The following is a 25,265-nucleotide window of genomic DNA, read 5'->3' on the forward strand; positions in this document are numbered from 1 at the left end:
AAAAAAAAAAAAAAAAAAAAAAAAAAAAAAAAAAAAAAAAGGAATTCGGCTGGGCACGGTGGCTCACGCCTGTAATCTCAGCTATTTCAGAGGCTGAGGCAAGAGAATCACTTGAACCTGGGAGGCAGAGGTTGCAGTGAACCGAGATCGCGAAACTGCACTCCAGCCTGGGCCACAGAGCAAGACTCCGTCTTGCTGGGGGGAAAAAAAAGAAAAAGAAATTCTTGGATGGAGAAAAGGGCAGACAAACGGGGCAGAGAAGTGCATACGCAGATAGAAACAAGAACAAGATAGGCAGGACACATGGATGAACAGACAGACGGACAGACACATGGGACACAATGATGGGCAGATAGGGTGCACAGAGAAACAGACGGGGCAAGTGGGTGGGCAGGTAGAAAGAGAGGCAGGGCCCATGGACAGACAGACTGGGATGGATGCATAGACAGATGGATCGATCGGGTGGATGGGCTCACTTGCAAGTGCGCTCGCGGCCACCGGCGTGGCAGTCGAAGTTGTCGTAGAGGCAGGCGGGCGAGCTGCAGGCGGGGTCGCAGCGGCTGTTGTTGAAGAGGCGCCAGCACTGTAGCGCCTCGCACTGCCGCCAGGGGTCGCCCACGCTCAGCGAGCAGTCGCCGCCGTCCCAGCCGCAGCCCGGGCTGTTGCACTCGCGGTCGCAGCGCTGGTCCCCGCGCTTGGCCTGGCAGGCGGCGCGCGGGCACCGCGGCTCCTCCGAGACCTCGGGTGCCACGGCGGGCGCCTCGCAGCGCGGCCCGGTCCAACCCTGCGCGCAAGCGCAGCGGAAGAAGGGCGCTAGCGGCGCGGGGCGGCAGGAGCCCCCGTGGAGACAGGGGGCGGCCGCGCAGCTGGCGTTGCTGGCCCCCGGCGGCGACCCCGAGAAGCTGCGGCAGGAGGGCCCCGACAACCCTGGGGGGCAGGCGCAGCGCGGTCCGCGGGGCGTCTGCTGGCATGGGACGCCCACCGGGCACTGCAGCTCCCGGCAAGAGCGCGCCACCCGCTCGCAACGCGGACCCCAGAACGGCTGGGGGTCAGGTTTGGGGAGGGAGGGAAAAAAGTGAAGGAGGCGAGAGGAAGGAAGGAGGAGAAGAAATAGAGGAGTGGCGAAAAGAAGAGTCAAGGGGAGAAAGGGGGAAGAGAAGAGGTCAAGATTAAGGAAGGTTGAGACCCGCCCCCCACAACCTCCCCATGTCCCACCCAACCTCTCCCCTTTCCACAACGGAGACCCCACCTGGCAGACACGCCCCGCCACCCTGGGAGGCCACGCCCCCTAATTACCAGCCTCACCCCCTTTTCCCTTCAAACCTCCAGGAAATGTCGGGGGCGGGGGTTTATTTCTTTGTTTTTTGAGACATAGTATCACTGTGTCACCCAGGCTGGAGTGCAATGGCGCGATCTCGGCTCACTGCAACCTCTGCCTCCCACGTTCAAGCGATTCTCCTGCCTCAGCCTCCCGAGTAGCTGGGATTACAGGCGGTTGCCACTACACCCGGCTAATTTTTGTATTTTTCGTAGAGACAGGGTTTCACCATGTTGCCCAGGCTGGTCTCGAACTCCTGGCCTCAAGTGATCTTCCCGCCTAGGCCTCCCAAAGTGCTGGGATTACAGGTATGAGCTACCACACCCGTTAGAAATGTCAGCATTTTCCAGAAACTCCCTTCCCTTCGAAGTTTCCCCTAAAGCCACATCCTCCTCCTAGATGCCACCCCCCACTACTCCAGAGCCCACGCCCCTGCCCCGCCTCCAAAGGCCGCCACCCACACCTACCTGGGCACAGTGACAGGTGAAGGTCAGCCCACCCCCAGGACCTGGGCTAGGACGGCACTGGCCTCCATGCTGGCATGGCTGAGACTCACAGGGAGACAGGACAGTCTGACAGCGAGGACCTGAGCAAGCAGGAGCATGTAGATCAACCACAGTGGGGGAATAACAGGCCGAGTCCCAGGCCAGCCCCTTCTCCAATGCTTACCTGAGAAGCCAGCATGACAAAGACAACGGAAACCCCCGCCTGGGTCCTGCAGGCAGTCCCGGGTGTGTGCCGCGTGGCAGGCACCTGAGCGACACTCATTGATGTCTGCCTCGCAGCGCAAACCAGTGTATCCTGGGGGACAGGTGCAGCGGAAACCACCCACCAGGTCCACACAGGTGCCATTGTGTAGGCACCGGGGCCCTGAGTCCAAGGGTGGGCCTGGGCCACAGTCATCCTCATTAATCTCGCAGAGCACGCCTGGGGGAAGAAACAGGGGGTGGTCAGGAGGGAATGAAGACAGCCTCCCATCCTGTCCCCCAACTCTGGCCCTGGCATACCCAGCGTTCCCGGGGGACAGGAGCAGAGATAGCGGGCCACGAGGTCAATGCATGAACCCCCATGCTGGCAGGGCTGGGAGGCACATTCGTCCACGTCGTCCTCACAGTTCTCACCATTGTAGCCAGGAAGACACTTCAGTGGGGCAAGAGAGGGACCCACTCAACTTAGTGTGACACAGACACAACTGGACATACCCATGAAGGCACAAAGAATCCCAGCACGAAAGGACACACACGGATGTCCAGCGCACTACCAGTAGGTAATCCCAGAACTTTGGGAGGCCGAGGTGGGCACGTCACCTGAGGTCAGGAGTTCAAGACCAGCCTGGCCAACATGGTGAAACCCCGTCTCTATGAAAACTACAAAAATTAGCTGGGCGTGGTGGTGGGTGCCTGTATTCCCAGCTATACGAGAGGCTGAGGCAGGAAAATCACCTGAACCCGGGAGGCAGAGGTTGCAGTGAGCCGAGATTGTGCCACTGCACTACGGTCTGGGCCACAGAGTGAGGCCCTGTCTCAAAAAACAAACAAACAAACACCCCAGATCTACCCAGAGTGACACCCACAGATATACCAAGAGTCACAAAAGCAAAAACTCAGACACATCTAGAGACATACACACACCAAGTCACAGATGCAGAGAAACGTGTGCCCAGACACACCCAAGCATGCCCACCCTCTCTTCCCTCTCCTGGGGAGCGCCCCCTTACCTCACACATGTAGCCCCCCATATAGCCACGGCACGTCCCCCCATGCTGGCAGGGCTGGGCCAAGCAAGGGTCCACCTCCTGCTCACAGTGGCTACCAGTACGGCCCTCTGGGCACACGCAGTAGTGGGAGCTGTCTTCATCCACACACTGCCCACCCGCCTGACACAGCTGCTCCAGCCGCACCCCTGCAAAGAGGAGAGTGGCACAGGAACAGAGGTAACCCCATACATCCCCCTTCTGCCTCCATCACACACATCTTCCAACATCCTTGCTAGAATGGGTCCACAGGATCGCACCCACACTCCATCAGGTTGTCACACATCCTTCCAGCAGGCAAGGTCTCATCACTGACACACACACACATGCCTTCCACACTCACAGCAGCTCGGTCACACCCTGTAGCACATATACCATCCCTGCTGTCTCACAGTGACAGACACACACACCATCCCAGCCAGTTGTCACATGCTCACACACCCACACCACTCAGTCACACACCCCATCATGCCGCATAAGCTCTGTGGCACCCCCATTCGACTCACACTAGCAGGAAGTACGTGCAAGAGCCCCCTCCTGAGGCCCCACAGCCCCGCCCGCGTGCTCCCACTCACCGATCTGGGCTGCAGCCTCCCTGCAGGGCAGGCTTCGGATGTCACAGAGACGTCCGCTCCATCCCGGGGGACAAAGGCAATAGGCCCCAGTCTGGACGCAGCGACCCCCGTTTTGACAAGGCTGGCGGCTGCACCAATCCACCAGCGTCTGGAGAGGAAGCACTCAGAGTCAGTACTCGGGGGTAGGGGGTAGTCTGGGAGAAACTTGGCTTCTCCAAGTTTCTCCAAGGAGGGATCCTTCTCCCTCCTAGGATCCCAGGCAGGCTCCTCCCCCAGGTCCCCAGTAACTCCACCTACCTGGCACTGCGGGCCCGTGAAGCTCTGGGGGCAGGTGCAGCGGAAGCCAGGGTGGGCGGCGCTGCAGACGCCCCCGTGTAGGCAGGGCCGCGAGAGGCAAGGGTCTGCCTCATGTTGGCAGTGGGCTCCTGTGTAGCCGGGACGGCACAGGCAGCTGAACGAGTTCACACCGTCCACGCAGGTCCCGCCATTGAAACAGGAGCTGGAGCAGAAGGAGTGGGAGGGAGAATCAGGCTCCGCCCCCTCACAGGCCCCGCCCTCCTTCCCGAGTCCCGCTGGAAGCGCTGAGTTCCACCGGTAGCACTGGGGACGTCCCACTCCCTGACCCTTATCTCCGAAAGAAGCTGCAGCCCCAGCAGAAGCCAACCAAGTCCCTTAGCCCCAATTCACCAGGGACTTCAGCCCTAAGCTGACAGCCACCTGGAGGCCATGCCCTCTCAGGCACCAGAGACTCCAAGGTGACCTCCAAACAGACGCCCTGCTCCTTCCCTGGCCCTGCCCCATTAGTCATCACAGTCCGCAGTGGGTATCAAGCTGAGGACTCCCCCTAGTCCTTGCTGTCCCCACTTCGTCCCAGGTCCCAGGCCCCATGCCAAGTCAGAGTCCCTGCGCTCCAAACAGAGGCCCCGCCCACCTGGGGCTGCAGTCGGGCAGGTCCTGTTCACAGTGGAAGCCTCCGTAGCCCGGCGGGCAGGTGCAGGTGAAGGAGGCCACGTGGTCGGTGCAGGTGCCTGGGCCGCAGGGGTTGCTCAGGCACTCGTCCACGTCGCGGGCGCATCGTGGGCCGGCGAAACCAGGGAGGCAGGAGCAGGAAAAGGAGCCCACGCCGTCTTGGCACGAGCCACCGTTCAGGCATGGGTCTGCGGACAGGAGGAAGGCAGTCTGGTCACCTACTTTGCCCCCATTAGTCCAGTCTGACTGGGATATGCCTTGGATTGAGAAGAATTCAGGAGGAGGCCGGGCGCGGTGGCTCGAGCCTGTAATCCCAGCACTTTGGGAGGCCGAGACGGGCGGATCACAAGGTCAGAAAATCGAGACCATCCTGGCTAACACGGTGAAACCCCGTCTCTGCTAAAAAATACAAAAAATTAGCCAGGCGACGTGGCGGGCGCCTGTAGTCCCAGCTACTCGGGAGGCTGAGGCAGGAGAATGGCGTAAACCCGGAAGGCGGAGCTTGCAGTGAGCTGAGATCCGGCCACTGCGCTCCAGCCTGGGCGACAGAGCGAGACTCCATCTCAAAAAAAAAAAAAAAAAAAAAAAAAAAAAGAATTCAGGAGGAAACCAGGTTCAACTGGGATCCGGTGCATTTGATCAGAGGAATCTAAATCCATCCCCTTCTGTGGCCTCGTCCCCTCCTTTATCTGGAAACCTCACCTATGTGGCAAGGGCAGGATGTGGGGAGAACCAAAATGTCCCTTTAAGCTGCCGAGCAAATGCTGCTAATTGTGCCTGATCTAATTCCTGTGCTTGGGACAAGCCAAGGACAGTGGCCATTAGCCACATGTGGCTACTGAGTTCTTGAAATTGTGACTAAATGGAGATGTGCTATAAATGTAAAATACAAACTGGGTTTCAGATTTTGAAGACATGGTATGAAAAAAAAAATAGGCTGGGCGTGGTGGCACACACTTGTAATCCCAACACTTTGGGAGGCCAAGGTGGGCAGATCACTTGAGCTCAGGAGTTCGAGACCAACCTGGGCAACATGGCAAGACCTCATTTCTATGAAAAATACAAAAATTAGCTGGGTGTGGTGGTGCACACCTGTAGTCCCAGCTACTGGGGAGGCTGAGATGGGAGGATCACTTGAGCCTGGGAGATCAAGGCTGCAGTGAGTCATGACCACACCACTGCACCCTAGTCCGGGTGACAGAGTGAGACCTTGTCTCCAAAAAATTAAAAAAAGGAAAAAATGTAAAATATCTCGTTAACACTTTTTATACTGATTACATGTTGAAATGATATGTTAATATATTGGGTTAAATAAAATAGATTATATACATTTACTTTTATTTATTTATTTATTTATTTATTTTATTTTTTGAGATGGAATTTTGCTCTTGTTGCCCAGGCTGGAGCACAATGACACAATCTCAGCTCACCACAACCTCCCGCTTCCTGGGTTCAAGTGATTCTCCTGCCTCAGCCTTCTGAGTAGCTGGGATTACAGGCATGCGCCACCATGCAGGGCTAATTTTGTATTTTTAGTAGAGACGGGGTTTCTCCATGTTGGTCAGGCTGGTCTTGAACTTCTGACCTCAGGTGATCCACCTGTCTCAGCCTCCCAAAGTGCTGGGATTGCAGGCGTGAGCCACCACATCCAGCCGATTATACACATTTAATAAATTAAATTTAAATATATTAAATTTGGCCAGGCACAGTGGCAGCAGTTTGAGAGGCCAAGGCAGGAGGGTGGTTTGAGGCCAGGAGTTTGATACCGGCCTAGACAACGTAGCGAGACCCCATATCTACAAAATTAAAATAAAAATATTAGCTAGGCATGGTAGTGAGTGCCTGTAATCCTAGCTACTCAGAAGGTTAAGACAGGAGGATTGCCTCGGCCCAGGAGTTTGAGACTGCACTGAGTCAAAATCGCACCACTGCACTCCAGCCAGGGTGACAGAGCCTCACTCTGAATAAATAAATAAATAAATAAATAAATAATATTAAATTTAATATCTCCAGTTTGTGTTTATTTTTAATGTGACTACTAGAGAATTTAAAATTGCATAAGTGGCTTGTGTTATTTGTCTATTGGGCAGCATCCCTGGGGAATCCTCTGGGGGGCCTTTTTGTTTGTTTGTTTTTTGTTTTTCAGACAGTTTTTCCTTGTTGCCCAGGCTGGAGTGCAATGACACGATCTCACCTCACCGCAACCTCCACCTCCCAGGTTCAAGTGATTCTCCTGCCTCAGCCTCCCGAGTAGCTGGGATTACAGGCATGCGCCACCACGCCCAGCTAATTTTGTATTTTTAGTAGAGACGGGGTTTCCCCATGTTGGTCAGGCCGGTCTCGAACTCACAACCTCGGGTGATCCACCCGCCTCGGCCTCCCAAAGTGCTGGGATTACAGGCGTGAGCCACCGCACCTGGCCTCTGGGGGGCCTTTTATCTCACACTCTGCACACGATATTAACTCGCTTGCTCTCAAAGACGGTGCACTCAGGCCGGCTGTGGTGGCTCACGCCTGTAATCCCAGCACTTTGGGAGGTGGAGGTGGGTAGATTGCTTGAGCCCAGGAATTGGAGACCACCGTGGGCAACATGGCGAAACACCATCTCTACAAAAAATACAAAAGATTAGCTGGGTGTGGTGGTGCACGTCTATAGTCCCAGCCACTGGGGAGGCTGAGGCACCTGAGCCCAGAGAGCAGAGGTTGCAGTGAGCCATGATCGCACCACTGCACTCCAGTAACAGAGCTAAGACTGTCTCAAAAAAAAAAAAAAAAAAAGAGGCAGTGCACAGACTCCAGGGTTCTAAGCCCAGCTCATTCCCTGACTCGTTCCATAGCCTCGGGCTAGAAGTCACTCAACCTTCTTGGGCCTAGGTTTCCATATGAATAAAATGGGAAAAGTAAGATAACTGAAGAAGAAATGACAGCACAGTGCCAGGCACACAGTTCAAGCTTAATGACTGTGTTCCCCAGAGCAGCACCCCCAAGAGCTCCCCTGCACTCACTGGGGTCACAGTCATTGATGTCCTGATCGCAGGAAGGGCCAGTGTACCCTCCATGGCAGGTGCAGCTGAAACTCCCTGCCAGGTTGGTGCAGATACCATGAGGGCCACAGGGTGCGGGGCCAGCACACTCGTCCACATCCTGCTGGCATCGTGGGCCTGAGGGTGGGGAGCAAGGTCACACCTAGGGTTACAGGGTATAGAGCAGGGTCCCAGGGACCTGGGGCTCAGGAAGAACCTGCAGGCTGAGATGGGTGAAGGCAAAATAAGCCATGCTGTCATTCGCGTGGGCATTTTGCATATGCAGTTTCAGAACGGTCGTCTCCCTGTCTCAGTAGGTGGCAAATACCTACTATGAGGTCTGCTCCTCCAGGAAGCTGTACCCCAAACCCCATCCTGAATCCCAGCATCTCTAGCCCCATAGCCCTTCCTCTTCCAATGGCTGACCCACACAGGCAGCAGATCTGTGTCCAGCTCTGTCTTTCCCAGAAGGAAGCCTCTCTCAAAGGCAGAGCTGGGGATGGTCCCCCTCTGGATCCCCAGCATCAATCCCGATAGGGCAAGGGGCAGAGGAGATGGAGAGGAGGAGGGGAGAGAAGCAGGTGACATACCTTGCCAGCCTTGGGGACAGGAGCAGACAGGCAGCTGGCCAGGGGTAGACTCGCAGCGGCCCCCATGCTCACAGGGGTTCGGGGTGCAGGGGGAGAGGAGCTCACACTGACGTCCTGTGGGGGGTGGAAGAGAAGGAAGCAGAGACAGCCTTGAGGGATTCCCTGATCCCATCTCCCCCCACCTCCCCCAACCTGTCCCCACTTCGATACCCACCTCCCAAGCTGCTGGAGGGAAATGATTGAAAGCAGAAAAGAAGCCAATATATGGGGAGGAGAGAGTAGAGGAGAAGAGAGATGAGGCCAATGGTGTTGGTGGGGCTGCGGAGGGAAGGTGAGGTACACACCCTGGACACCAGGGGGGCAGGTGCAGTGGAAACCCATCCCATCGCTGCTGCACGTCCCGCCGGCCCGGCAGGGCTGAGACTCACAGGCATCTCGAGCCAGGCTCTGGCTGCAGCGGGGGCCACTCCAGCCAGGCTCACACACACAGCGGAACCTGGCAGGGGAAGGTAGTCAGGCCAAGGAGGTAGGCCAGGGAGAGGAGGCGGTGTCTGAGGTTGAGAAGGGCCCTCACCCGCCAGGTGCATCATAGCAGATGCCGTGACTGCAGGGCTCATGGGCACAGGGATGGCTCGGGGGGAGGCAGAGTGGGGGCAAGGAGCCGGGCGGGCAGAGGCAGCGGAAGCCGTTTTCCCCATCCACGCAGGAACCTCCCTCGCCGCACGGGCTGGAAGCACACTCATTGATCTCCACGTTACAAAGGGGCCCTGGGGAGTACACAAGCAATCTCACCTCAGAACAAAGGCAGCAGGGACAACCAGGGAGGGACGATCTGACCCCACTTAGCACACCCACACCCCCGAGCAAGGACAACCTCTTTTTCGTAATGCATCAGCTCTTGTGCAAATTAGGACACCCACCTCCTCAAACAAGAGCTGCCTTGCCCCAGATCATTCTGGTCCCCAAACTTCCATGAAGTCCCTTTCTTTTTCTTTTCTTCTTCTTATTTTTTGAGATAGGGTCACACTCTGTCTCCCAGGCTGGACTGCAGTGGCGTGATCATAGCTCACCACAGCCTTGACCTCCTGGGCTCCAGCGATCCTCCCATCTCAGCCTCCCGACTGGCTGGGACTACAGTTGCACACCAGCACGTCCGACTAATTGTGTGCGTGTGTGTGTGTTTATCTACTTATTGACTAATCTGGCTTGGGGAGTGTGTTTATTTTTTGTAGAGACAGGGTTTCATTTTGTTGCCCAGGCTAGTCTCGAATTCCTGGGCTCAAGTGATCCTCACATCTCAGCCTCCCAAAGTGCTGGGTTTACTACAGACATGAGCCAACACACTTAGCAAAGTCTCATTCATTTCCACCAAGAATTACTTAAGTCCCATTCAGAAATAACCTAGTCACTGAGTTTAGACACTTTCATCTGTGTTCCAGAATAATCTTTTCTTGTTTGTGTGTGTGTGTGTGTGTGTTTTTTTTTAGATGAAGTCTCACTCTGTCGCCCAGGCTGGAGTGCAGTGGCACAATCTTGGCTCAATGCTACCTCCACCTCCTGGGTTCAAGCAATTGTCCTGCCTCAGCCTCCCAAGTAGCGGGGACTACAGGCGCCCGCCACCACGCCCAGCTAATTTTTGTATTTTTAGTAGAGACGGGGTTTCGCCATTTTGGCCAGGCTGATCTCAAACTCCTGACCTCAAGTGATCCACCTGCCTTGGCCTCCCAAAGCGCTGGGATTACAGGCGTGAGCCACCATGCCTGGCCTCCAGAATAATATCGAAACAACCTTATGCCAATGAGACAGCACAGACTCAGGGCAAAGCATGGACAACCTCGTTGGACAAGAGTCTGCAAAGATATGGGCAAAACAGGCCCACAGAAACGAGCGACTTCACCCTCGATCTAAGGACCCCCTCTCCATGGCAGCCACTTGCCCACCTGTGAAGCCAGGTTGGCAGACACAGTCGTAGCGGTTGATACCATCACGGCAGACTCCAAAGCTGCAGGGGTTGCTGGCACAGTCGTCAATGTTCACTTCGCAGTTCACACCTGGTGGCCAGGAACATGGCATGGAGCAGTCACCACTGTGCCCCCTTAAATGCAACCTTCCCAAACCCTCTGTGCCCCTTCAGGAGTGCTGTTTCTGCCCCAGCCCCCAGTCCCACCTGTAGTCCCAGAAGGGCAGCGGCAGAGGTACTTGTCCACCAGGTCTAGGCATTTGCCGCCATGGCGGCAGGGCTGGCTACGGCATTCGTCCACCTGGCTCTCGCAGCGTGTGCCCGTGTAGCCAGGGGCACAGGCACATGAGAAGCTGGCGATGCCATCCACACAGCGACCATGGTGGCATGGGTCAGGGGAGCAGTCATCCACGTTGCGCTCACACAGCATGCCCTCAAAGCCTGCGGGGCCAAGAGTGTCAGGCTCCGCCCACTTGCCAGGGGCCTGCCCACAGGTGAGGCCTCGGACCAATCCTGGTTCAGCTCTATCTGAGGCCCTGCCCATCAAGCTGTCAGGAGGCAGGCTCAATACAGGCCCTGCCCCGCCACTTACTTCCACTCCACCCCGCTGCAAGCTCCGGAATTTGTCCCTAGCCAAGACTCTCCCACAGTTAAATCCCACCCCCAGCTGTGGCCCCACCTCCAGCCCTGTTTCTGCCCCACCCCCTACTGGAGATGTGAGCAGACGGCAGGTGACAGGGGAAGGTACTGGGCCCTCCCCATTCAGTTACATGCACCCTGTGCCCAGCCCAACCCTTTGGCTCCACATGTAGCCTTATGTCAGTCTATATGCATTATTGGCTCCACCCCCCAACTCTGTCACTGGGTCCTGCCTTGCTACAATCCTGCCCCCAAGCTCTCCCCAAGTCTGTTATTGGCCCTGTCGCCCACAAGCCCCGCCTCCTGATTCTCGTCGGATTGTCATTGGCCCGCCTCACCCTCTGCACAGCGGCACTCGTAGCCATCAGGCTGGTCCACGCACTTGGCGCCATTCCTGCAGGGTGTGCTGGCGCATTCGTCCACGTCCAGCTGACACGTGGAGCCGCTGAAGCCTGGGGTGGGGAGTGGGATGAGCAGAGGCCCAGAAAGGCTGAGAGCAGTACACCCCACTCCAGCCCCGCCTTGTTTGGGTGGAAAAACCCATTTACTTGGATTTAAATTAACTTCAATGTGCTTCATAACCTGTGATTTCTATTGTAAGTTATCCGCTAATGTGGTTTTATAGGTTCCCACTCTGGAGTTTTCACCCCTTCCCAGACATGTCTTTTCAGGCTCCCTCTCCCAAGGTCCTCACCCGAGGGGCAGGTGCAGCTGAAGCCGTTGACTCGGTCCTTGCAGACCCCACCGTTGACACAGGGGCTACTCTGACACTCGTCAATATCCACCTCGCAATAGGTTCCTGTGAAGCCTGGGGCAGGGCACAGGGCTTAGGAAAGTGGGGGCTGCCCTATGGTGTGAACGGGGTACAAGGAAGGAAGTACTACCCTTCCCTTCCTACTCATCGACAAATCCCCCGAGCCTTCTTCCCCCCTCCCACACTCCCAGCCCAACCTTAATTTTCAGCCTGGACTGTCACCCAGCTGTGGTCCCAACTGGCCCAAGGCTCATGGGTGTCCGCAGAGGCCTTGCCTTCAAACTCCTCCTTCTCTCCCCAGTCCTCAGACTAAGCCCTTTCCCCAGTCCCCAGTCCCCCGCCCCCAGCCCCAGGGCCCCCATAGCCTTTGCCCAGGCTCACTGCAAGACTGTCTGCAGGCTTCACCTTGACCTCACAGCAGCCCCAACTCTGCCTCTCTAGCCCCAACCCCTTCCCGAGAGGGTCCTAAGGTCAAGAATACTCCCAGCCCACCTGAGGTTCTACTGACTCCATTTGACCAAGCCCCCAGAATCACACAGGATTCCCTTCTGGCCCTGACCCCACCTCCCTCCGGGCTTCAGTCTGTAAGGGTCCCACTCCAAACCCACTTCCACCCCATTCTGCTCAGCAACCCATCCGCGGGCTTATCTGGCCCCGCCCCCTGCCTCAGGACCCGCCCAGGCCACGCCCACCACCCACCTGCCATACAGATACAGGTGAACTGGCCTATGCGATCAAGGCACGTGGCCTGGTTGCGGCAGGGCCCTGACAGACACTCGTTGACGTCGGTCTCACAGCGAGGTCCAGTGTAGCCACGGCCGCACTGGCACAGGAAAGAGCCCTGCGTGTTCACGCACCTGCCCAAGTGCTCGCAGGGGTTGGCGCCTGCCGGATAGAGTGCGTTCAGTGTGGGCGTGGCTGGACGGGACCCCCTCCTCTCCCCTCTTTCCTGGCCCATTCACAGACGATGGAGCTCCCCTCACCGATAGAGCACTCGTCCACATCCTGGTCACACGCCCCGCCTGTGAAACCGGGCGGACAGGTGCAAATGGCCCGGCCGTTCACTGGATTCGTGTCACAGATAGCATCCTCGTGGCAGGGGTTGCTGACACAGGCGTCATCCAGGTGACACAGGAGGCCTGGGAAGTGGTAGGCAGAAGTCATAGGCAGACCTTCCTGCTCTGCCCAAAAGGCCCACACCCCTTGCATATTGTTTTGTTGTTGTTTTGTTTTGTTTTTTGAGACGAAGTTTCACTCTTGCTGCCCAAGCTGGATTAAAATGGTGTGATCTCAGCTCACTGCAACCTCCACCTCCCAGGTTCAAGCGATTCTTCTGCTCAGCCTCCGGAGTAGCTGGGATTACAGGCATGCGCCACCACACCCGGCTAATGTTTTTTATTTTTAGTAGAAATGGGGTTTCACCACGTTAGCCAGGCTGGTCTCAAACTCCTGACCTCAGGTGATCTGCCTGCCTCAGCCTCCCAAAGTGCTGGGATTACAGGCATGAGCCACCACGCCTACCTTCCAGTCTTTGCTTCTGTAATACCCTCTGCCATGTTATGCCCTCTTTTTATATCCATGTTCCCCTCCTAAACATGTTCTCTGATCTTTGCCACTTCCAAGGGTAACTCCCAGGAGCTCCCCAATTCCAATGGCTTCTGCATGCATCAGTGCAATGTCAGCCTCCTCCTAAGTCTCTCCCAGGCTTCCTCTCCCAGCAACTTCCCCTCTAAAGCCGCCTCCAGCATAATCTTTTTTTTTTTTCTTTTTTTCTTTTTGAGACGGAATCTTGCTCTGTCACCCAGGCTGGAGTGCAGTGGCGCGATCTCGGCTCACTGCAAGCTCCACCTCCCAGGTTCACACCATTCTCCTGCCTCAGCCTCCCAAGTAGCTGGGACTACAGACGCCCGCCACCAAGGCTGGCTAATTGTTTGTATTTTTAGTAGAGACAGGGTTTCACTGTGTTAGCCAGGATGGTCTGATCTCCTGACCTCGTGATCCACCCACCTTGGCCTCCCAAAGTGCTGGGATTACAGGCATGAGCCACCGCGCCCAGCCTCTTTTTTTTTAATATAGGGTCTTACACTGTCTCCCAGGCTGGAGTTCAGTGGCTCAATCTCAGCTTACTGCAACCTCCACCTTCTGGGCTGAAGCCATCCTTCCACCTTAGCATCCAGAGGAGCTGGGACTACAGGCATGCACTACCATGCCCAACTAATTTTTTGTATTTTTGGTAGAGACAGGATTTTGCCATGTTGCCCAGGCTGGTCTCAAACTGCTGAACTCAAGCAATCCACCCACCTGGGCCTCCCAATGTGCTGCGGTTACAGGCGTGAGCTACCACACCCAGCCTACCAAGTTTTTGTAGAGATGAGGTCTCACTATGTTGTCCAGGCTGGTCTCAAAGTCCTGGGCCCAAGCGATCCTCCTATCTTGGCCTCCCAAAGCGCTGTGATTACAGGCATGAGCCACTGTGCCCAGCCTAGCATAATCTTTCTAATACTCAAGTCAGACTTCTTATTTGCCCCCCCTAAAAACCATCCATGGCTCCCTGCAGAGAAAACAGCTACTCACCAGTCTTGCCCATGGGGCAGGCACAGTAGAAAGAAGCCACGCGGTCATGGCAGGTGGCCCCGTGGAAGCACACGGCTGTGGCACAGTCATCGATATTCTGACTGCAGCTCTCGCCTGTCCAGCCATTGACACACACGCAGCTGTGGCCACCCAGCGTGTTGAAGCAGGTACCCCCATTGTGGCAGGCGTTGGGTTGCAGCTGACACTCATCCACATCCTCCGTGCAGAACTGGCCTGTGGCAAACAGATGCAGCAGTCCAGCTACCTGGCGCATGTCCACCCGAGGCCTGCCTCCCCACTCCCTCTGGCCCCAGTGCCCACCTGTCCACTCTGGAGGGCACTGGCAGTTATAGGTGTTGACGCCATCCACGCATGTCCCCCCATTGAGACATCGGTGTCCTGGACAGTCGTCCACGTTCACTTCACAATTCTGACCCTCAAACCCTAGCAGGGAAGGGGGCAAGGATGGTCACCGTCGGGCTGGCCTGATGTCCCCACGCCCACCCTTTTGCCTCCCCTGAGTAGGGCTCACTCACCAGGAAGACAGGCGCAGTCGTAAGTGAGGTCGCCACTCTGCCTGCAGGTGCCCCCGTTACGGCATGGTGAGGGTGCACAGGGCACCGCAGGGTTCTCACATAGGGGCCCCGTGTAGCCAGCTGGACACTGGCAGCGGAAAGAGCCAGGCGTGTTGAGGCAGGTGCCACCATGGCGGCAGGGCTCACCCACCCGGCACTCATCCACGTCACTTCGGCAGCTGCGGCCCTGGTAGCCAGGTGGACAGGAGCAGAGGAAGCGTCCATCGGGCCCCACTGAGCAGCGGGCACTGTGGGCACAAGGACTGCTGAGGCAGGGATCTGGCAGGGAGCAGTCAGGGCCTGGAGGGAACGGGACAGGGTTAGTTTGGGACTGACCACACCCCCGCCTGCCTCCCCTCCAGACTCTTCCCCTCTCACCTCGGAAGCCACGGGGGCACCGGCATGAGAATCGGGCAGTGCCAGCCACCACTGAACTCTGGCAAACACCACGGCCAGCACAGGGGCCTGAGTGACAGGGGTCCTCCAGCTGACACCGCTCACCCACCCAGCCAGGCGGGCACCTGTGGGCAGAGGTGGCTTGGTCGGGCAGCACAGGGCAGGATGGCCCCAGACACAAAGATACACACCAGACAGGCAAGAAACACACAGGGAAACAGCGCAGCAAACACACATTTGCTGGGCGCGGTGGCTCACGCCTGTAATCCCAAAACTTTGGGAGGCTGCGGCAGGCAGATCGCTTGGAGTCAGAGTTCAAGACCAGCCTGGCCAACATGGTGTAACCCCGTCTCCACTAAAAGTACAAAAATTTGCTGGGCATAGTGGTGTGTGCCTGTAGTCCCAGCTACTCAAGAGGCTAAGGCAGGAGAATCACTTGAACTCCAGAGGTGGAGGTTGCAGTGAGCCGAGATTGTGCCACTGCACTCCAGCCTGGGTGACAGAGTAAGACTCCGTCCCAAAAAAACAAAACAAAACAAAACACACATTCATTCATGCAATGAAGATTTACTGAGTACCTACTATGTCCTGAGCAATACAAATACAGCAACAAACACAATGAAAGTGGTCCCTACCCCTCTGGATCCTTGCAGCAAGGTCCAGGCAAGGAGAACATATAGAAATAATAAATTAATATACAACATGCTGGCAGGGGGTGGTGAAAGCCATCAGAACCATGAAGGATGTAGTCAGTTGGGTGGCAGCCCCTGAAAAGATGATGTCCATGTCCCAGAACCTGTGACTAGGACCTTATTTTTTTTAAAAAAATGACTCTTTGCAGATGTAATTTTTTTCTTTTCTTTTCTTTCTTTCTTTCTTTTTTTTTTTTTTAAGAGCCGGAGTCTTGCTCTGTCACCCAGGCTGGAGTGCAGTGGCATGATCTTGGCTCACTGTAACCTCCATCTCCCGGGGTTCAAGCAATTCTTCTGTCTCAGCCTCCTGAGTAGCTGGGACTACAGGCACCCGACACCACACCTAGCTATGTAGATGTAATTAAATGAGAGGTGTCAAGATGAGATTATTCTGAAGTATTCACCTGGGCCCTAAATTCAGTAACAAGTGTTCATACAAGCGAAAGGCTCACGACTAATCCCAACACTTTGGGAGGTCAAGACAGGACAATCACTTCAAGACAGAAGTTCGAGAATAGCCTGAGCAACATAGGGAGACCTTTTTTTGCATTAAAACAAACAAACAAACAAAAAACCTGACATGGTGGCAGGAGCCTGTAATCCCAGCTACTCAGGAGGCTGAGACAGGAGAATCGCTTGAACCCGGGAGGCAGAGGTTGCAGTGAGCCGAAATTGCACAACTGCACTCTGGCCTGGGTGACAAAGGGAGACTCCATCTCAAAAAAAAAAAAAAAAGGCCGGGTGCAGTGGCTCACACCTGTAATCCCAGCACTTTGGGAAGCTGAGGCGGGTAGATCACAAGGTCAGGAGTTCGAGACCAGCCTGGCCAATATGGCGAAACCTTGTCGCTACTAAAAATACAAAAATTAGCTGGGTGCGGTGGTACATACACGTAGTCCCCGCTACTCAGGAGGCTGAGACAGAAGAAGCGCTTGAACCTGGGAGGCGGAGGTTGCAGTAAGCCAAAATCATGCCATTGCACCCCAGCCTGGGTGACAGAGAGAGACTCCATTTAAAAAATAAAAATAAAAAATCAGCTGGCCGTGGTGGCTCACACTTGTAGTCCCAACTTCTTGGGAGGCTGAGGTGGGAGGATCGCTTCAGCCTGGGAGTTGAAGGCTGCAGTGAACTGAGATTGCGCCACTGCACTCCAGCCTGGGTGACAGAGCAAAATTCTGTCTCAAAAAAATGAGACAGGCCGGGCGCGGTGGCTCAAGCCTGTAATCCCAGCACTTTGGGAGGCCGAGGCGGGTGGATCACGAGGTCAGGAGATTGAGACTATCCTGGCTAACATGGTGAAACCCCGTCTCTACTAAAAATACAAAAAACTAGCCGGGCGTGGTGGCGGGCGCCTGTAGTCTCAGCTACTTGGGAGGCTGAGGTGGGAGAATGGCGTGAACCCGGGAGGCGGAGCTTGCAGTGAGCCGAGACCAGGCCACTGCACTCCAGCCTGGGAGCACAGCGAGACTCCGTCTCAAAAAAAAAAAAAAAAAAAAAAAAAAGGGGAAATCACCACTGATCCCACAGAAATACAAACTACCATCAGAGAATACTATAAACACCTCTACACAAATAAACTAGAAAATCTAGAAGAAATGGATANAAAAAAAAAAAAAAAAAAAAAAAGAGACAGGCAGCCAAAAGGAGATTTGGGTGGGAGAAGGAAGAGAAGGAGACTGAGACAGGGACTGGAGTGAGACAGCCACAAGCTGAGAAACGTCTGGAGCCACCGGAAGCTGCAAGAGTCAGTTCTCCCCTGGGTCCCCATGGAGAGGCTCAGCCCTGCCGAAACCTTGATTTCAGACTTTCAACCTCCAAACTTCATGGCAATGAATTACTATTGTTCGAGCTACCCAGTTTGTGGTAATTTGTTAGAGCAGCAGTAGGAAGCTAAACCACAGGGCTAAGGGATAGAATGATGGGGTTGAGGAGGTAGAATTCTGTTTGCACAGACATTTGAAGGTAAGGAGGGGGCCATGGGGATTTATGGGGAACAGCATTCCAGGCCGAGGGAACAGCAAATCAAAAGTCTCAGACCCTTGTCCAGGCCCAGTGGCTCACGCCTGTAATCCCAGCACTTTGGGAGACCGAGGCAGGTGGATCACCTGAGGTCGGGAGTTTGAGACCAGCCTGACCAACACGAAGAAACCCCGTCTCTACTAAAAACACAAAAAATTAGCTGGGCATGGTGGCGCATGCCTGTAATCCCAGCTACTCGGGAGGCTGAGGCTTGAACCCAGGAGGTAGAGGTTGCAGTAAGTGGAGATAGAGCCACCGCACTCCAGCCTGGGCAACAAGAGCAAAACTCAATCTAGAGAGAGAGAGAGAGAGAGACAGAGAGAGAAAAAGGACGGAAGGAAGGAAGGAAGGAAGGAAGGAAGGAAGGAAGGAAGGAAGGAAGGAAGGAAGGAAGGAGAAAGAAAGAAAGAAAGAAAAAAGAAAGAAAGAAAGAAAGAAAGAAAGAAAGAAAGAAAGAAAGAGAAAAGAAGGAAGGAAGGAAGGAAGGAGAGGGAGAGGGAGGGAAGGAAGGGGAAAGAGAAAGAAAGAGGAAAGAAAGAGAAAGAAGAAAGAAACAAAGAAAGAAAGAGAAAGGAAGAGAAATGAAGGAAGGAAGGAAGAGAGGAAAGAAAGAAAGAAAGAAAGAAAGAAAGAAAGAAAGAAAGAAAGAAAGAAAGAAAGAAAGAAAGAAAGAAAGGAAGGAAGGAAGGAAGGAAGGAAGGAAGGAAGGAAGGAAGGAAGGAAGGAAAGAAAGAAAGAAGGAAAAGAAAGAAAAGAAAGAAAGAAGGAAAAGAAAGAAAAGAAAGAAAGGAGAAAAGTTTCAGACCCAGGATACAACCACCCAAGCACACATAGGCCCAGAAACCACAGCTACACACATAGAGGGACACACCAATTGGACCCCATGGCCTGGCCAATACTCAAGATACCAACCCACAGCATCCGAGGCGGAAATGAGCAACTCTCACTCACAGGGACAGACAGCAGGGCTCCCACAAACCCTCAAGTCCCTTCCCTGGGACTTATATAGCCTCCTATGAAGGGATGGGAAGGTGGAGGGTTGGGGAACTGACACTACTGTCGGTACCTTCATCTTTGCGGGGGTGGTCCTTTAACCTGCACCCCCCTCCCCAAGCCCACCAAGGAGTGTGAGAAATTGGAACTGGGAGGGGTTGGTCTTAAGACTGGAAATCTCCAAGGGGCTCTAGCGGGGTCAGAGGGAGGGGCTTGGAGAAGCCAGAGAGTCCTAGCTCCGCCCCCCAACGCTGCCAACCCTCACCCCCCTCTACCTCCCCCTTCCCTGGCGCGGTTGTCCTCCCTCCGGCTTGTCCCAGACGCCTGCGACTGAGCTCAACAAGCGGCTGACTCAGTCAGCGTCACCCGCAAGATCCCCCCCACCCCGGCCCCCAGCGAAACAGGTCGGGGCACGGCCGAGCAAGCAGAGGTGCTGGTGGCGTTGGGAGGGGAGGGCACAGCTCCCGCCCCCTCCTCCAAGGCCCGCAGGGCGACCACTGCGGCCGCGACCGCGCGTCGGGAGGGGGCGCGCTGAGCTGGGCGCCGAGGATAGCCGGTCCCACCGCCAGGCAGGGCGCGACCCGCGCGGGCCCCCTCCCAACGCCCCGGGCGGGTTCCCACGCTCTGAGTCCCGCGCCCCCGCCGACCGGTCGGGCCGGTTCCAGCCCCAGCCCGCGCCCCGCCCCACGGCCTAAGCTTTGGGGGAGACCGAGTGGGGAGCGCAGACCTGGTCGGGGTGGGGGGGCGCACAGCGGGTGAGGCGAGGACTAGGAGATGGGGACGAGGTCTATGGAAACTTCTGCGGTCGGAGGCGGGGAGTCTTGGGGGATCCATGGGTGGGGTGACAGCTTGGGGCATCCTTGAAAGGACTTGAGTATTTGAGACCATGAAAGAGACTCGTGGGGGGTGGGGGGCGTGTAGGCAGTGGTTCCCACAGCCCCGCTCGGAGGATTGAGCCCGCTCCACTCCGGGTGATCCGGGCTCCGGGCGCCGCGCACGCCGGTGATTCACCTGTCGAAGGGCGGGGCAGCCGCGGGCGCATTCACCTGTCGGCAGTATTCCAGGCGCGGAGCTCCACTGCGCAGGCGCCCGGCCCCACCGCTCGCCCTCCCAGGTGTGTGGCTCCAGGTAAGGTCACACTTTTCCCCATCCAGCCCCACCATCGCAGACCCCCCAGCCCCACCCAGGAAACCCCCTCAGTCAGGCTCAGCCCTCTACAAAGGTGAGCCCGAGTGGGAGATCCAGCCAAAATAAATGTAGGTGTAACTTCAAAGCGGCTCCTCTGGGTCTAAAATCACCCCAGACCCACCCAGCTTGGGACTGACCCAGTACTTGGCACACATGATGCTGAATAAATGAATACATTAATGAGTCAATTAATGGCTACTGCGTGAACTGCTGTTATTAATGATAGCATGAAAGGAGCCAAGCATTTCCTCATAACCTTGAGAGACTTCTCCTTAGAGCACCTGTTTCCTGCCTCCCTACCATTATTATTTATAATAATGCCTATGTGTTGAGCACATACTGTATTCTGAGCAGTTAATGTATGCTGAGTGCATACAGGAGTTATTATTGCCCCATTTTCCAGATGCAAAAACTGAGGCTCAAAAAGCTTGAATGCTCAAGGTGTCCCAGACCCCAGAATTCAAACTGAGCTCTTTCTGTCTCTCCTCAGCTTTTTCCCAGCCTCTGCTCTGCTCCCCGCAACCCCCTGCCTTTCCTTGCGATATCTAACAAATTGTTAGAGCCTTCTTAAATTGTTAAGCCCCTTCACAGTCGCCAGGGTGAAGCATACCCTATTTCACAGGTGCAAGTAAGTGACAGTGTGGGACTGTATTATAGGCCTCCTATGTCCCCCACCACTAAATGTTGAGAGACGGGAGGGGCGTGGAGGGTGTGAGCCACTGCCATTGGTCCCTGAGAGTTTGTTGACTGAATAATACCTGCCTCATGGGGGGCTTTACATGTGACCTCAGGTGGCCAAGAACTGTGAAGCTGGGATTACCAGGTCCATTTTGCAGACCATGACACTGAGACATAAAGAGTTTAATTCCTAGCCGGTCAGCAACATGATGTGGGACTTGAACCCAGGCCAAGAAGACTGCAGAGCCCCTGCTCAGTTTCCAATGGGGAAACACGAGAGGTTGCCCAAGCCACACACATGTAGGAAGTGGTAGAGACATCCATGGTGAACACAGAGGCAGAGGGAGAAGACAAATCACACCCCCCACACAGGGCCCACTGGTGGCTCTGAGCCAGGCACTCACAGGCAGGCAGCCTCCCGGGAGGGCAGCTGGGTGCAACGACCTCCATTTGCACACGGGCTTCCGTCCAGGCAAGGGGGGGCTGTGTGGGGGCCAAGGAAGGTGGAGGATCAGCCAGGTGCCCAGGAACCCCAGGCCCAAGTGACAAACCCCCTCCCTCCCTCCACCAGGCAACAGCTGCATGGGGCTGGGGGCGTCTCTGCGGATGCAGGGAGTCCCCCCATCCACAGTTCCCACGGCCCCCCCGCCCCAGCCCCAGCTGTTGAGACTGCAGCTGTCCCTGCCAGCTCGAGCCCTGGGAACCACAAAGCAGGGGCGGGCAGGAGGAGGGGCTGTCTTGTGCCAGATGTGGGGGCTCGGGAAGCTGCCAGAGCCAAGATGTGCAGAATGGGGTGTGCCGAGACAGGAAGTAAGGGTGCTGAGTGTTACAGGGAGGTCTGGGGCTTCAAGTCCAGGTTCAGGGGTAACAGAAGGGGAAGGGGCAGGGGGTCCTAGGGCCACAGGCCTTCCTTTCCCTGATGGGCATCTACTCCAGCCAGGCAGGCCTGCGTTGTGCTCTTGGGAGAGGGACCAAGGCATGTACCCACGAGTGAGCACAGCATCTCCAGGAGCAGCCAGCGCTAGGCGTTGCTGGAATAGGGTGTGTGTTGAAGGGAGGAGCAACTGGCACAAGGCATGTGCTGCCCTGTCCAACATCGCCATCCCTAAGGGCTGTGTCCCTCTAGGGTGTGGCATAGTCTAACTGTCCTGCCAGACAGGTCCAAGGTGTGGCTGGGTCTGAGCTAGTGGAGAACTGTGTGCATTCGATCAGGTGTGGGGACACAGTGTGTATGTCCATGCGTGCTCGTGTCAGAGAGAGGGTGATCGAATGAAAGGAAGATCTATAAAAACAGAAAGACGGACACAAAAGAATGAACTAGAAGCAGATAGACCAGGAGAAGACAGAGAAGGACAGAAAGAAATGGGCCAGGCACAGAGGCTCACGCCTGTAATCCCAGCACTTTGGGAGGCCGAGGTGGGTGGATCAGAGGTCAGGAGATCGAGACCATCCTGGCTAACAAGGTGAAACCCCGTCTCTACTAAAAACACAAAAAATAGCCGGGCATGGTGGCGGGTGCCTGCAGTCCCAGCAACTCAGGAGGCTGAGGCAGGAGAATGGCATGAACCCAGGAGGTGGAGCTTGCAGTAAGCCAAGATCCCGCCACTGCACTCCAGCTTGGGCGACAGAGCGAGACTCCCTCTCAAAAAAAAAAAAAAAGAAAGAAAGAAAGAAAGAAAGAAAGAAAGAAAAATAGAAAGCGGCCAGGAGCGGTGGCTCACGCCTGTAATCCCAGCACTTTGGGAGGCCAAGGTGGATGGATCACCTGAGGACAGGACGAGTTTGAGACCAGCCTGGCCAACATGGTGAAACCCAGTCTCTACTAAAAATACAAAAGTTAGCTGGGCGTGGTGGCGGGCGCCTGTAATCCTAGCTACTCAGGAGGCTGAGGAAGGAGAATCTCTTGAACTCGGGAGGCGGAGGTTGCAGTGAGCCGAGATCGCACCACTGCACTCCAGCCTGGGAACACAGTGAGACTCTGCCTCAAAAAAAAAAAAAGGAAACAAGAGGGTGAGTGACAGAATGAGTTGAACTGATCCTGAGCATGGGCGTACATGATATATGTCGCCTTCCCCACAGAACAAGCCGACTGGACACTACCACCCACACCAGGACCTGTGGGTGTTCGTGAACTCACGCTGTGGGTCTCATAACATGGGCTATGGGTCACGCTGAGCTGTAGGCAATGTGAGCCACATGTGTGTGCGTGCACGGGCTTGTGTGTCAGTCTGTATGTGGATTTGGGCATGCATCTATTGTGTCCCTGTGCAGCTACATGTGAGTCTATCTGTACATTCATGTCAGCGTGGGTGTGCCCATGTGTGTATGAGCTGCACACCCATACAGGAGTGCACAGATGTGTGTGCTGTCTGTATGCAGGCTGTGTCTGTTGTACGTCTGTGTATGTGAACCGTGTATCTGGGTGTACAGCTGTGTGTTGGTGTGACCTGTGTGTGCACCAGTGTGTCTGTGTATGGGTTGGCTGTGTCTGTCCATCTGCATGTGTGAGCTGGGTGTAAGCATGTCCTTGAGTCTTCATCTGTGTGCTGAGTGTGTGCAGGCAGCGTGGGTACCACACCTTGCACTAGCGATGCACAGTATGTGTGATCATATTTGTGTGTGCATGTATGTCAATGTGTGAGCTGTGTGCGTGAAGCCGGGTGTGTCTTTCCTGGGCCAGGTGTGCATGTCTGCGAGTGTGCTGTGTGTGTGCAGGTTTGCATCTCTGTTACGTGACCTAGAGCTGTGTGTGCCAGCGAGTGTATCACAGGCCATGTGTGTGCGCCACTGGTCCGGCGGAGGCGGCTGCTCCTGCCCGGTCCTGTCCCGTCCGGGCCCCGGGGCTGGGCTGGGGAGGCCGTTCACTCCCGAAACCCCCATTCCACCCAGCGCCAAGCCGCACAGTGGCGTCTGGGACCCCTGGCCAGGGGCCTTGGCCGGCGCCCCTCCCCCGCCCACCAGGCCTCCCGTAGCGGTGAGGGGGGTGCCCCCGCAGCCCCCTCCCCGGCCCTGCCGCGGGTCCCGCTTTGTCTGGCAAAGAAAGCGCGAGGCCGGCCGGGGGGAGGGGGTGTCTAGACGGCGCGGCCATTGTCCCGAGCGGGGGAGGGGAGGGAGGCGAAGAGGAGGGGCGGGGGGCCCCTGGCCGGCTGGGGAGGGGCTCCGGCCGTGGGGAGGGGGCGCTGGAGCCGAAGGGGAGCACGTGAGTCCTCGCTCCTTCCCCTCCCCGTGCAGGGGCGGGGTCCCAGGGACTCCGGGTCCCCGCGGCCAGAGGAGGGAGCGGGGCTGCGGGCGGGGGAGGGGGCGCGCGAGCCGCCGAGGCTCCAGCTCCGAATCCGGCTCCGGGTCTTGCTGCGCGCCGGTCTGGGAAGTTTTCTCCGAGTTCAGAGCTCCCAGAACTTCGCGCCCCCTCCCCACCCCCCGCCTGGCCCGGCCCGCCCCGGGTGTCGGGGGCGGGGTGGGGGGGCTTTTGTGCGAGAGGTCCCCGGCCTAGGAGTACCTGGGCCCCCAACCATAACCTACCCAGGACTCCAGCCGTGAGTTGGATGGGGACGAGTCCCGGACTCTGTACACCCTCCCCACCTCGAGTCCCTGATCCCCGCACCTCGACCTCCCAGTCTCGGACTCCTGGGTCCCTTCATCTTCTGCTCTGATCGCTCAAGGGTCCCCGTTCCTTGGGCCTCTGGGGTCCTCCCCATTCTGAACCTCTGGGACCTCCAGGACTGGCATGCAGCCCCGGGCTCCTGCGCCCCTTCCCCGACCCTGGTTCCTGCCTCCCATGAACACCCCCAGCCCCGGCCATGGGGGTTCTTGCACTCCCCCTCTGCCGCCCTCGTCCCATCCGCCAGGTCCCGGCCCCTCACCTGCAGCCCCAGGCCCCGCTAGCAGCAGCAGCAGGGGCAGCGCCCGCACGGGTGGCGGTGGCGGTGGCGGCGACATCGGGCGACGGCGGCGGCGACGGCCCCGGGCCCCCGGCCCCATGGCGGCCGGCCGCGACCCTCCCCTCCTCCCTCCTTCCCTGGGCTCCGGGCGCGTCCCGGGCCAGCCTCCGCGCCGCCAACTTCGCCGAAGTGAGGCGGCCGGGCCGCCCCGCCCCCAGCCCTCGAAGGCTCGCCCCGCCCCGGGGCCGGCCCAGCGCGCCCCCGCCCCCCGCCCGGCCTCCCGGGGTCCCTGCCCACCCTCCACCCGCACGGCCTGGGACGCGCGGACCCTCGGAAACCCAGGCTGAGCATGCAGTGAGACGCGGGCCGAACCCGGAGTGGCGGGCACACCCAACCTCGTGAACGCCCACGCACCCCATCCCCATCCCCCAATACACACCCAGAGCGGGACACCTCTGGAGCTGGGACAAAAACACAGCCTCCCAGAAACCCTGGAAACTGAGACCAGTCACGTCCTGAGAGGCTCATGGACCCACAGCCACCGACGCACAAATGCAAGCCCATGCACCAAGATTCCCCAAGACTCACTGATCTAAAACACTCACAAACCTAAAAGTCGACCGGGCGCGGTGGCTCACGCCTGTAATCCCAGCACTTTGAGAGGCAGAGGCGGATGGATCACTTGAGGTCA

General features: G+C 56.7%; 1 protein-coding gene across 1 annotated transcript in view; it reads right to left on the reverse strand.

Moving 5' to 3' along the window:
• The window catches only part of NOTCH3 (notch 3), a 42,711-nt gene extending 17,967 nt beyond the window's left edge, over window positions 1-24,744 (reverse strand). The window contains exons 1-24 of the mRNA XM_025366034.1: window positions 24,557-24,744; window positions 21,101-21,179; window positions 15,109-15,251; window positions 14,692-15,030; window positions 14,477-14,599; window positions 14,156-14,389; window positions 12,565-12,720; window positions 12,281-12,466; window positions 11,522-11,635; window positions 11,166-11,279; window positions 10,396-10,629; window positions 10,169-10,279; window positions 8,803-8,995; window positions 8,573-8,724; window positions 8,229-8,342; window positions 7,621-7,776; window positions 4,578-4,803; window positions 3,944-4,145; window positions 3,647-3,794; window positions 3,036-3,220; window positions 2,326-2,458; window positions 1,988-2,245; window positions 1,786-1,904; window positions 477-1,042 (exon numbers count right to left, since the gene is read on the reverse strand). Of these exons, the coding sequence (XP_025221819.1) occupies window positions 477-1,042; window positions 1,786-1,904; window positions 1,988-2,245; window positions 2,326-2,458; window positions 3,036-3,220; window positions 3,647-3,794; window positions 3,944-4,145; window positions 4,578-4,803; window positions 7,621-7,776; window positions 8,229-8,342; window positions 8,573-8,724; window positions 8,803-8,995; window positions 10,169-10,279; window positions 10,396-10,629; window positions 11,166-11,279; window positions 11,522-11,635; window positions 12,281-12,466; window positions 12,565-12,720; window positions 14,156-14,389; window positions 14,477-14,599; window positions 14,692-15,030; window positions 15,109-15,251; window positions 21,101-21,179; window positions 24,557-24,674 (4,403 nt within the window). The 5' untranslated portion in view covers window positions 24,675-24,744. The remainder of the gene's footprint in view (window positions 1-476; window positions 1,043-1,785; window positions 1,905-1,987; window positions 2,246-2,325; window positions 2,459-3,035; window positions 3,221-3,646; window positions 3,795-3,943; window positions 4,146-4,577; window positions 4,804-7,620; window positions 7,777-8,228; window positions 8,343-8,572; window positions 8,725-8,802; window positions 8,996-10,168; window positions 10,280-10,395; window positions 10,630-11,165; window positions 11,280-11,521; window positions 11,636-12,280; window positions 12,467-12,564; window positions 12,721-14,155; window positions 14,390-14,476; window positions 14,600-14,691; window positions 15,031-15,108; window positions 15,252-21,100; window positions 21,180-24,556) is intronic.
• Between the last annotated feature and the right edge of the window lie 521 nt (window positions 24,745-25,265).

This window comes from Theropithecus gelada, chromosome 19 (genome assembly GCF_003255815.1).
Source record: "Theropithecus gelada isolate Dixy chromosome 19, Tgel_1.0, whole genome shotgun sequence".
Classification (NCBI taxonomy): Eukaryota; Metazoa; Chordata; class Mammalia; order Primates; family Cercopithecidae; genus Theropithecus; species Theropithecus gelada.